General features: G+C 59.3%; 2 protein-coding genes and 1 pseudogene across 2 annotated transcripts in view; 2 read left to right on the forward strand and 1 right to left on the reverse strand.

The window, feature by feature from the left end:
* SORCS3 (sortilin related VPS10 domain containing receptor 3) overlaps positions 1-12,355 on the forward strand; it is a 979,390-nt gene that overhangs the window by 563,669 nt on the left and 403,366 nt on the right. The gene's annotated exons all lie outside the window — the stretch shown is intronic.
* UTF1 (undifferentiated embryonic cell transcription factor 1) lies at positions 6,724-10,672 on the reverse strand. The gene is made up of 2 exons (XM_024985915.2): positions 7,497-10,672; positions 6,724-7,331 (listed from the first exon to the last, which is right to left on the reverse strand). The coding sequence occupies exons 1-2, from the start codon at positions 8,059-8,061 to the stop codon at positions 6,847-6,849; spliced, it is 1,050 nt and encodes a 349-aa protein (XP_024841683.1). The 5' UTR covers positions 8,062-10,672; the 3' UTR covers positions 6,724-6,846.
* On the forward strand, positions 10,383-12,094 carry LOC132343957 (ubiquitin-like FUBI-ribosomal protein eS30 fusion protein; annotated as a pseudogene).

Consider the following 12,355-nt stretch of genomic DNA (forward strand, 5'->3'; position numbering starts at 1 on the left):
CCCCCACGCCAGCCCGCCTGGCTGCCTCGCTTCAAGATTAACACCCCAATCCTGCCCTCGAGCACTCTTGGGCTCAGCAGGGAGCAGAGGCTGACCCGGCAAGGTCCTTGACCTGGTGGGGTGAGGGTTGGAATTTAAATCCCTAGCCATGTCAGGTGAGGTGTCTCCTGAGATAACTGCAGGATGTCCTTGAGTTGCGTGTGCCTGGAGTGCCCCCAGGATGCTCGTGGGCAGGCTCCTGAGCGCAGCTGTGGACGTGGGTGTCCCGCCACCATGACAGCGGCCGAGCTGTGGGTGCTCGGAGCCCCTGGGCCGGCCACGGTGCCTCCCCAGCCTGGTCGAGGGAGTGAGCTGCAGCCCCTGACTGCTCCAAGCACACAGAACCCGCGGGACAGGCACCCTCTAGGTCACAGGGCCTCAACCCCCAGTCTGTGGGCCAGTATTGGTGCTGCCTGTTAGAACTGGGTGGTACAGCAGACGAGCAGCGGCTGGACGCGGGCTCAGCCGCTCCCCATCCCTCACGGCACTGCCCAAATCACAGCCTCCTCTGTGCAAAGCCTGTCTTCCCCAGAACTGGTTCCTGGTCCAAAAAGGTTGGGGATCACTGGCTTAGATGAAGGGGGACATTTGTCGAGAATTACTGCACTGAGTGCTAAAAGCAGTACTTTATGAAATGTCAGGCATTAACACGTACCACGCCTTTCAAAACCCAGTTTTAGCATCTCCTTCTTTCTGATCTTCCAGGGCCAGTCCATTGGCCTTTTGGCCCCACACGGGCAGCATGCGCCGCAACCCCACCCCAGGTCTGCTGGGTGACCCCTTCTCTTAGGGGACCCACCTCTCACAGCCACCCGACCTCGACTTCACGGCCCCTACCCCAACCTCCCCTTCTTGATCCCAAGGTGACCTCCCCTCGTGGGTCAGACGCCCCTCCCTCCAGCTGGTGTGTGTAGACTCTCCTCACCTGGCTTTTGTTCCCTGGGGCCTCCCCACCTCTCGGTCTACCCCCACGGGCTGCTCCATGACAGCTGTCGCCCTGTGGGGCCTCAGCTTCCTCAAACCTCCTCTGGGTCCAGGTGATCAGGCACAGGTGTGGCAGTGGTTCTGGGTCACTGGCCTCCAAACCCAGGTGGCAGCTGACCTCCCACTGCACTGGCAGGGGCTGGTGGGGCGAGCGCGGGCTACTTGCCCGCAATCTGCAGCGTCTACACTCCGGGGCCCTGAGGCTGCGACTCAGCCCGCGACCAGTCAACTCCCCCCCACAGCAGCCCAGCTGTCTGAATTCTTGGACCCGCTGGGCCCTCACCATCACCATCAGGCCACGACTAGTGCAGGCGAGTGAGGCCCCCTTCCCCTGCCCACGCCCCCCGAGAGGCCGGGAGGTCCCATGTGGCTCCGACGCTGCCCCCCAGTCCTGGCTCTCCCATGCTCCGCGGTGCTCAGAGTCAGGGCTTCGGCCACCATGCCCCTCGCCCCCCTCGTTGGAGCCAAGAGGGTGAATCTGTGCTTCTGGTGGGGAGAACAGAGGTGTGCGCCTCGGGGCGCCGTGGCCATGTCCCACCCGAACACGGGCGGTGGTCTGGGGGTGCCGTCAGTTCCCAGGCTGCAGGTGTGGAGTCAGGGAATGGGCTGCCCGTGAGGACTGGCTCACGTCTGTCTGGGCCTCCCTGTCAGCTGGGTGGGCGCCTCCCCCAGGCCCCTTCTTTCCTAGGGAGTCAGGTCGGAGAGCTTCCTGCTGCTGTGCGAGGGGCCTCAGTCGTGGCCTGGCCCCTCCGTCCCACCCGCAGAGGCGGCAGCAGGGCAGGCCGAGTGGAAAGGCAGGGGGGGCAGACCCCTGCCTCCCATCCAGGCTGCAGCCCCCCCGGCTCCCCCCTCCCCGCACCGGCCAGGACTCACCATCCTTGCTCGAGTCAGCAGCTCAGAGGCGACTCCCATGCCTGGGGACCCCCACGATGTCTCCTTGGCAGGTGGGGGCCCCGCCGCCTTCCAACCTCGTGAAGATCTCTGGTTGGAGGGGCTGGGCCAGGCTGAGGTGCCTTGTGAGGCCCTCAGATGGACACAGGCTGGAAGCCATCACCCACAGCCAGGCCCTGCGGCCTTGCAGCGGTCTCCCTGAGACACAACCAGAGTGATGTGGGGGTGGGTCCCCCATCAGTCTGAGGGACTCCAAAAGGGGCCCCGGGTGACCCTGGAGGGAACTTGATGAAGGTCTAACTCCAGGCCCTGGTCTTTGGTGAAACAGGTTCTGAAGCTAGGAAGCTGAAATCAACAGCACTAAAACAGTTTTACGTAAGGACTGAATGTGGAGCTCTGAGCACATGAAAGTTAATTTAGATAATTCAGTGTCTCAGTCGCACAGGCAGGTGTGGCTGGTGGCGGCCGGGTTGGACATTCTAGAACGTTCCTGTCACTCCAGAGTGCTTTTGCTTGGTGCTGTCATTAGAAACAATGAACAAGGTGAAGCCAGATAAGCACTTCCTCATGAACATGATGGGACAATAGCCCCTGAGGTCTTCACAAAGGGACCTTCTGCAGGTCAGGAGAGTCCTTGTAGGATTAGGTCAGCGCCCAAAACTCAGAAAACGAAGAGGGAGTGCCCGCAGGTGTCCTGAAAGTGAAGGAAACAGATGAGACCCCCGAGGAGCAGAGAAACCCGACCGAAATGCACAGAGGCGCTCATGTAGATAAATGGCCAAAGGCGATGGGCCCCAGACACTCCCGCTGACTGGCGGCGGAGGGCGGGTGGGCTGCACCCGCTGTGAGATTCGGGAAGTGGACCTGGACTGGCCACCCTCAGGGTCCACGCCAGGGACTCAGCAGGCCCTGGGGCTGGGCCAGGTGAGCGGGGTGAGCCGCACGCCTGCGTAGCCGCTCCCGATCCTCAGCGACCACAGCTCTGGGAGAGACCGGCACCTGGGCGCCTGTTGGAGACACTGCCGGCACCGGCTCAGGGTCCCGTCTGTCTTGCTGCAGGGACGCCAGGCCGGGGCTGTGGGGCGGATGCCGGCTGCTTCCTTGCCGTGGCCTCTTGAGCGGGGAGCGGAGTCATGGACGCTAAGCCCAACTACGAGGCCTCGCCCTCAGGGCCTGTCACCTCCCAGGGCCCCTCCTGACTGCACCACCCTGGGCTTGGGGTCTCAACGTGGAATCAGGGGGACGCGTTCGCTCCGTAACACTCAGCGCTGGGTCTAGTGCAGAACAGGGAGGGGGGAAGTCAGCGCTACTGTGCCTCTTGGCACACCCCCTCCTGCTCTGCACCCCCACAACGTGGGGGAGAGACTGCAGACGTGGCGCGGGTTGTGAAGACAGTGGCGAACCGCGTGGACCTGGGGGCTCTGGTGAGGGTGTGGAGGAGATGCCGGAGGCAGCCGCGCTGACCTGAGAGCACGAACACGTCTGCCCACGGGCCCCATCCGCATGACCTGGAAAGGTGCAGACCAAGGGAGCGCAGGCAGAACTAATCAGGTGGAATGGAGCCCTATCCAGGAGTGCGGAAGCCCCTGGACTGAGAGGGTCAGATGCCTCTTTGGGGATAATGCATCCTGATTGAGGTGGTTCCATGTCACTGGAGTAGATGTTCTTCTAGGGCTCAACAGCACTGACCCTTGATGGGTGAATGTGCTGTATAACCGCTCTCTCTGGCCCCAGGCCCGGAGGGAAGGGAACTGGTGTGGGGGGCCGAGGGTGCTGAATTAGGTGGGAGCTGGCTTCCAGCCCCTGGCGGCCCACACGGAAACCAACCGGGCCCAGGGGTGAGCCGGTGCAGCCAGCTGGGTGCAGCCCTGCCTTACTGGGTGGATGAGGCTAAGGGCCCAGGGCAGTCCTCCACACACACAATAGGAGCACCAGCCGGCTGTGGGGTGAAGGGGAAGAGCAAAGCCAGCCCCAGAGCCCTGCAGCTGCCGGGGTGGGGCGGGGCCAGGCCCGAGGTCATGGCTCTTGATCGTCCAGGCCACTGTGCACGGTCTCAGCGCCACAGGACAGGTGAGCCGGTGAGCTCACCCGTGCAGACAAGCGGCAGCTGGACAGGTCCCCGAGCGCCGGGGGGCAGGGCACCGGCCACACTGCTGACCGCGCACTGCAACACCACTGGTTAAAGGTAGGAACCTCACACTCCCTAGGATGGCTGAGGTTAAAAAAACAGTAACACAAGTGTGGTTGAGGATGTGGGGAAACTGGAACCCTTGTTCAGTGTCCGTGGGAATATAAAATGGGGCAGCGGCTGGAAGACGGTATGGAGGTTCCTCAAAAAATTAAAAACGGAATTACTACATGATCCATTCCACTTATACACCCCGAAGAACTGAACACAGGGTCTTGAAGAATATTCACACATCCATGTTCGCAGCAGCATCGCTCACCACAGCTGAAATGTGGAAGCAGCCCAAATGTCCACCAAGTCAGTGGACAAGCAAAATGTGGTCCATCCATGCAGTGGGCTATCATTCCGTCTTTAAAAAGAAAGAAAACCCACCGTATGCTGTGTGTGTTATTCACAGCTTGGAGAACATTATTCTGGGTGATATAAACCAGATACAAAAAGACAAATACTGTGTGATCCCAGTTTTGAGGTCCCCAGTGGCTCAGATGGTAAAGAATCTGCCTGCAACGCAGGAGACCTGGGTTAGATCCCTGGGTTGGGAAGAGGGCACGGCAACCTACTCCAGTACCCTCACCTGGAGAATCCCACGGACAGAGAAGCCTGGCGGGCTGCAGTTCATGGGGTCGGAAAGGGTCAGACACAACACACACAAGAGCATCCTGCCGGGGGCGGGAGAGGGGGCTGCAGAGTGAGTGTCCAATGATTCTGTTTGGGAAGAGCAAGCTCTGGAGCCGACGGGGATGGCCACTGCACACGTGAACATCCCTGCACACTTGAAACAGGTTAAGACGGGAGACTTCGTGCTCCATGTATTTCACCAGAGTGAAAGAGAAGGGGTGAGCATGCTGGCCAAGGGGCCCCTGATGACCCCTGAGGATGGCCCTGGAGGCTGGCTGGGTTGATGCCCACACAGGCACAGGAAAAGGTGTGCTCACGGTAGGATGCCATCCCTACTGGGAGGTGCGCTGCACACGTGCTGAGTCAAACCCAGGATGGCCGGCATAAGACCCACCTCCCCCCACAGCCCCAGCTGCCACCCCCACAACTACAGCTGAGGCGGGTCACGGGCAGGCCGGGGAGACGGGATCTGAGTGTTTCCACGCGTCAGGAATGGCTTAAGTCACAAATAAACCCCTAGCCGAGGCGCTGGAGTGAGACAGGCTCGCCCCTCCCCAGACTGGAAGACCTTGGCCAGGCTGGGGAAGGGGTGTGCAGGGTCATCAGGCCCTGAGGAGAAGGCCCTGGACATGCCCCCAGACAGCCAGGCAACATGGGGCGTAAGGCAGACAGGTTCTCCTTGGTGCACCCCAAACCTTGGTCCCCAAAGACTCGGAGGCTTACATGGATCTCAAGCCCCCAAACAGCCCTTTCTCCGAGCAGAGTCCCGGTGACATCACCCCCTGCCCCCGGCGGCTTCGGGATTTGCTGGGAAGCGGCCCAAGGCTGTCTCAGACCCCCCCACCCTTGGCTCTTACCTGTGGGAATGTGTAGGGTGTGCGGGTGTTTACAAACGCCAAGGGTCCCCCTGCAGGTTTCTGCCCTCGAGTGGACTGGAAGGGGGCAGGCACCGTCTCTCACAGCAGAGGCCAGCATGTCCTCGAGGATTCGGGATCTTTCACACATAGCCCCCCGTCCTGCCGAACGGTGGGTGCACCCTTGTTCTGCAGGGTCCCTGCGGCTGGGGGCCCAACCGGGGCCTCTTAGAAGACAAAGCCAGAAAAGGCTGGGGGAGGGGCTGAGTGCTTGGCCGCCTGGAGCCTCCGGAGGGCGAGGACTGCAGGGCGCTTGGAGACAGGCTTCCCGTTTACCTCGCAGACCAAGAACAACCACTTAAGTCTCTGAATGATCCCCTAGCTGCTGAAAAGCCGCCGGGCATTCAGCCCGAAGGCGTATTGTTATGCGGGCCCGCGCCTCTGGCTGCTTCCTCATCCCACCCGGCTGGGAGCACGTCCGGCCCCGCCCCGTCCCCGCCGGGTCTGAGCCCCCAGCGCAGGGTGGGGCCCTCAGTCAAGACTTGGAAAATGCTCCTGGGGCAATTTCGATAAAGTCCTTTTCAAGCTGCACGAACCCTGGCCTCCGTCAAGGTGGAAAAGCTCAGACCCGCCGCGCTTCCTGCCTCGGGCCCACCCAGCCCACGCACCTCCGTGGACAGGAGGGGACCCCTCCCCGGGAGTGCGTTATCCTGGGAACCTCCTTCCTGGACGCTGCTCGGCCCAAGGCCGCGGACTCTTCCCTGGACCGCCCGCGGGGGGCGGCCGGAGACCGCTTACACCTCCCCCACCGGTTCCGGCTGAACCCGGCCCCCGCCGGTTCCCGGGGCCCTCCCCGTGGCGCCCGGCCTCCTCCCTGCTCGCAGGGCTCGCCCACCGCGGCCGGTCTGCGCTGGTGGGAAGTCCTGGCAAGCAGGGTCTGGAGACCTGGAGAAGGCTGGTATGCGATGCGGGCCCCGAGCTCGGGTTCCACGTGCCCACAGCCCTCCCCCGACGGGAGATGGGCCTCCTAGGCCTGGTGGGGCCGGGCAGAATCCCAACTGGGCCCCTCCCAGGGGTCCCGAGGCCATTTTAACCTCCCGGTTATCTCCAGCCCTACGTTCCTACCCAGTGCGCAACCTGCACACAGGATTGAGTCAGAAAAAGCAATCTTTTTATTGAGCATACCTAGGTTTGGTTGGGGGAGGGGGGCAGCAAGGAGGGTCAGGGCTGAGGGGGCGGCCCTCCGGCGCGGGGACCGCGGAGAGACAGGCCTCACGGGCGCGGGTCGGCTAGGACACCTCGCTCGGCCGCGGCGCTGCCCAGGATGAAGCCCACGGCCAGGGACACGGTCTGGTCGAAGGAGCCGCGCAGCTGCTCCACGTGCTGGTTCAGGGTCAGCAGCTGGTCACGCAGCGGGCCCAGGATGGACACGATGTCGCCGAGGTGCCCCAGGGTCTGCAGGAGGGCGGCGTTCAGAGACGGCGGCGCGGGCTGCTGGGGCGCGTGGTCCTCCAGGCGGGCGGGCGGCGAGTCGGGGTCTTCCCGGGCGGGGCCCGGGGACGGCGGTGGCGGGGAGCCAGGGGCGCGGAAGGACTCGGGCTCTTCGGGGCGGACAGGCGCGGGCGTGAAGGTGCTGGGGGCCGTCGGGGAGCCGGGCGCGTGGGGCGCGTCCGCAGACTTGGGCGGGGACGGGCTGAACCTGAGTGTCCACGCGGGATCCGAGTCGAGCTCTCGGGACGCGGGCAGCGGCGGGGCGCCTGGAACGCGGAGCCGCCGGTTGCCGGGGGCGCGCGCGCCCCCCCTTCTCCGTCTGGGGCGCCCCCGCACCCCACCCCCGCCCCTCCGTCTGAGGGGCTCTCCCCACAGCCCGCTCCCCGCGCTCTTCGTCTGGGGCGCGCCCTCCCCCACCCCAGCCCACCTACCCGGCTCGGCGGGCGCGGCGGAGGCCGGCCGGCGGCCGCGCGGGGGTCGTCCGGGCCCGGGGGAGCGGCGGCGTCCGCGCCTGCGCCCGTTGTCGCCCAGGAGGCCCATAAGCTGGCGGATCTGCGCGTCGAAGGGCCCTGGCGGCTGGCCGTGCGCGTCGCGGACCTTGTCCTTGAGGAACTTGTAGCGGCGGCGGCACTGCGCGGGGGTGCGCCGCACCTGCTGGCGGGCCAGCGCGGCCGACACGCGGCGGTAGGTGGGCAGCGCCTGGCGGCGGTCCAGCAGCAGCGCGCGCCACACGGCGGGCTGCAGTAGCGTGCCCAGCAGCAGCTCCGTCTCGTGCGCGCTCCAGGGCGTGCGCTGAGCCGAGCCCGGGGACACGGGCGAGCCGGGGGACGCGGGCGAGCCTGGGGGTGCGGGGGTTGTGGGAGCCGCCAGCGCGCCGGGCGAGGCGGGCCTCCGGGGCGGGGTCTCCGGGGCGCCCCCCGCCAGCCGCGGCTCGGGGTCCGGGCTGGCGGGCGATGGCGGCTCGGGCGGGGGCGGCCGCCGCGGCCGCAGCAGCATCCCGGGGCCGGCGGGGTCGAGGCCGAGGCCCGGGAGAAGCCTCCAGTTGGCGCTCGGAAGACCCTGCACGCCCGCCCTGCTCGAAGCCGGCGCGGAAGCCCCGCCGGGTCTACGCGGCCCTCCCCCTGCCCCGCCCCGCCCCGCCCCGCCCCGCGCGCCAAGTTCAACCCGACCGCGGCAACGCCTGGTCTCCGGGCCAGTCTTTGGGTTCCTGGGTCTCGAGCTCTTGGACTAAGGCTCTGCCCCCGCCCGCCTACCGCGAAAGCGCCCGCCCAACCTCCTTGTCTGTACTTCTTAAACCGCTGGATCAAGTCCAAACGAACATGGCAATGTGTGTCGGGCGCGCAAGGGTCCGTCCGTGTTTACGCATGTGCGGTGCCCTTTCACCCCTGTGTAGAGGAAGCCGTGGAACATTCTGGTTCCAAAGGCTCCTTTTTCCTTTGGTGCACCCTTGCTTGCTTGCTTGCTAAGTCGCTTCAGTCGTGTCCGACTCTGTGCGACCCCATAGACGGCAGCCCACCAGGCTCCGCGTCCCTGGGATTCTCCAGGCAAGAACACAGGAGTGGGTTGCCACTTCCTTCTCCAATGCATGAAGGTGAAAAGTGGAAGTGAAGTCGCTCAGTCGTATCCGACTCTTCTCGACCCCATGGACTGCAGCCCACCAGGCTCCGCGTCCCTGGGATTCTCCAGGCAAGAACACTGGAGTGGGTTGCCACTTCCTTGTCTTGGCGCACCCTAGCTATTCCTAAATGTAAACACGTTCTGGTTCTCCCAGCCCCCCTGCGGTTTCAGTTGGCGGAGGCGGTAGTGTTCATCGCTATCTGCTGGACTGATGGAGAGCTAGGCCATTGGTCAAACTTAGTGTCGTAATTTACACACACTGCACATGAAGGGACTTTCTTATTCTGATGCAGAATGGCCACCGCCAACATTGTGTTTACTAGTGTTAAACCTTACCCCTGAGATACTAAGGGTAAGAGAAAGGTGCCCAAAGTTACAGCTTCTGCTCAGCCGTCTAGAAGTCCTAGCCAGAGGATAAACCAACAAAAAGGTGTGGAAAGTATGGAGATAGCCAAGGAAGAAGTGATACAGTGCTCCTTGCACATAATATGGTGGTACACGTGGAAAGTGCAGAATCTACAGGCACAGAACTAATGAGCTTTGCAAGGTCATTGAATATAAAAATGAAGAAAAGTCAATTGTATTTCTGTATACTAACTACAGTAGTTTTATGAAACTCCTGTTGTTCAGTTGCTAAGTCTTGTGCCACTCTTTTGAGACCCCATGCAGTGCAATACACCAGGCCTCCCTGTTCTTCACTATCTCCCGGATCTTGCTCAAACTCCCGTCCACTGAGTGCATGATGCCTCCAACATCTCATCCTCCGTCCTCCCCTTCTCCTGCCCTCAGTCTTTCCCAGCGTCACGGTCTTTTCCAGTGAGTTGGTGCTTCACATCAGGTGGCCAAAGTATTGCAGCTTCACCTTCAGCATTAGTCCTTCCAATGAATATTTAGGATTGATTTCCTTTCAGATTGACTGGTTTGATCTCTTTGCCATCCACGGGACCCTCGAGGCTTCTCCAGTACCACAGTTTGAAAGCATCAGTTGTTAGGCGCTCAGCCTTCTTTATGGTCCAACTCTCACATCCATACCTGACTACCGGAAAATTGATAGCTTTGACTAGACAAACCTTTGTTGGCAATGTGATGTCTCTGCTTTTTAATATGCTGTCTAGGTTTGTCAAAGCTTTTCTCCCAAGGAACAAGCATTTTTAAATTTCATGGCTGCAGTCACCATCTGCAGTGATTTTGGAGCCCAAGAAATTAAAAGCTGCAACTGTTTCTACTTTTCCCCCATCTGTTAACCATGAAGTGATGGGACCGGATGCTGTGATCTTAGTTTTTTTAAATGTTGAAATTTAAACCAGCTTTTTCAATCTCCTCTTTAACCCTCAAGAGGCTCTTTAGTTCCTCTTCGCTTTCTGCCATTAAACTGGTATCGTCTGCATATCCAACATCGATATTCTCCCAGCAGTCTTGATTCCAGCTTGTGATTCATCCAGCTTGGCATTTCCCATGATGTGTTCTGCATAGAAGTTCAGTAAGCCGGTTGACATAAGCATACAGCCTTGACGTACTTCTTTCCCAATCTGGAACCGTCCATTGTCCTATGTCTGGTTCTGACTGTTGCTTCTTGACCTGCATACAGGTTTCTCAGAGGCAGAGTTGTCTAGTATTTCCATCTCTTTAAGAATTTTCCAGCTCTTTCTTGACTCCATCTTCGCAGTAACGGCAGTGGTGTCTGTGATCTAGTTGCCAACATGCAGCTCTTTGCGCCCAGGAGCTACACACTCGAGGTGACCGACCAGGAGACCATTGCCTAGATCATGGCTCAGGTAGCCTCGTTGGAGGGCATCCCTCCAGAAAGTCAAGTTCTGCTCGTAGCAGGCACACCCCCCAGAGGATGAAACTACCCTGGGCCAGTTTGGGGTGGAGGCTCTGAGCACTCCGGAAATAGTTGGCTGCATGCTTGGAGGTAAAGCCCATGCTTCCCAGGCCCATGCTAGGAAAGCCAGAGGTCAGACTCCCAAGGTGGTCAAACAGGAGAAAAAGAAGACAGGCTGGATCGAGAGGCACATGCTGTACAACCAGCGCTTTGCCAGTGTTGTGCCCACCTTTGGCAAGAAGAAGGGCCCCAGTGCCAACTCTTCAGTCCTTTGTAATCTTGACTTTCTCTAATAAAGCTGCTTAGCCCAATCCAAAAAATAAAATTTCCACAGTTTGTTGTGATCCACACAGTCAAAGGCTTTTGGGTAGTCAATGAGGCAGAAGTAGATGTTTTTCAGAAATTCTCTTGCTTTTTCTTTGATCTGGTGGATGTTGGCTTTTTGATCTCTGGTTTCTCTGCCTTTTCTAAATCCAGCTTGTACATCTGGAAGTTCCTAGTTCATGTTCTGTTGAAGCCTACCTTGAAGGATTTTGAGCATTGCCTTGCTAGCATGTGAAAGGACTGCGATTGTACAGTAGTTTGAACATTCTTTGGCATTGCCTTTCTTGGGGGTTGGGATGAAAAGTGACCCTTTCCAGTCCTGTGGCCATTGCTGAGTTTTCCAAATTTGCTGGCATATTGAGTGCAGCACTTTAACAGCATCATCTTTTAGAATTTGAAATAGCTCAGCTCGAATTCCATCACCTCCATTAGCTTTGTTTGTAGTGATGTTTCCTAGGGCCCACTTGACTTTCACACTCCAAGATGCCTTGCTCTAGATGAGTGATCACACCATCGCGGTTATCCGGGTCCTTAAGACCTTTCTTGTACAGATTTTTGGTGTATTCTTGCCACGTCTTCTTAGTATCCTCTGCTTCTGTTAGGTCCTTGCTGTTTCTGTCCTTTATTGAGCCCATCTTTGCCTGAAATGTTCCCTTGGTATCCTCAATTTTCTTGACGAGATCTCTGCTGCTGCTGCTGCTGCTGCTAAGTCACTTCAGTCGTGTCCAACTCTGTGTGACCCCATAGACGGCAGCCCACCAGGCTCCCCCGTCCCTGGGATTCTCCAGGCAAGATCACTGGAGTGGGTTGCCATTTCCTTCTCCAATGCATGAAAGTGGAAAGTGAAAGTAGGAAGTCACTTGGTCGTGTCCGACTCCCAGCGACCCCTTGGACTGCAGCCCACCAGGCTCCTCCGTCCCTGGGATTCTCCAGGCAAGCGTACTGGAGTGGGGTGCCATTCGTTCCCATTCTGTTGTTTTCCTCTATTTCTTTGCATTGATCACTGAGGAAGGCTTTCTTACCTCTCCTTGCTATTCTCTGGAACTCTGCATTCAGTTGGATATATCTTTCCCTTTCTTCTTTGCCTTTCACTTCTCTTTTCTCAGCTGTTTGTAAAGCCTCCTCAGACAACCACTTTGCCTTCTTGCATTTCTTTTTCTTGGGAGTGGTTTTGGTCACCGCCTTCTGTACAATGTTACGAATCTCTGTCCATAGTTCTTCAGGCACTTTGTCTACACCGGATCTAGTCCCTTGAATCTATTTGTCACCTGCACTGTATAATCATAAGGGATTTGACTTAGGTCACAGCTAAATGGTCTAGTAGTTTCCCCTACTTTCTTCAATTTAAACCTGAATTTTGCAATAAACAGCTCCTGATCTGAGCCACAGTCAGCTCCAAATCTTGTTTTTGCTGAGCCTCTCCATCTTCAGCTGCAAAGAACAGCATCAATCTGATTTCAGTGCTGACCATCTGGAGATTTCCATGCACAGCATCGCCTCTCGTGTTGAAAGAGGGTGTTCGCC

Source organism: Bos taurus, chromosome 26, assembly GCF_002263795.3.
Source record: "Bos taurus isolate L1 Dominette 01449 registration number 42190680 breed Hereford chromosome 26, ARS-UCD2.0, whole genome shotgun sequence".
In the NCBI taxonomy this organism is placed as follows: Eukaryota; Metazoa; Chordata; class Mammalia; order Artiodactyla; family Bovidae; genus Bos; species Bos taurus.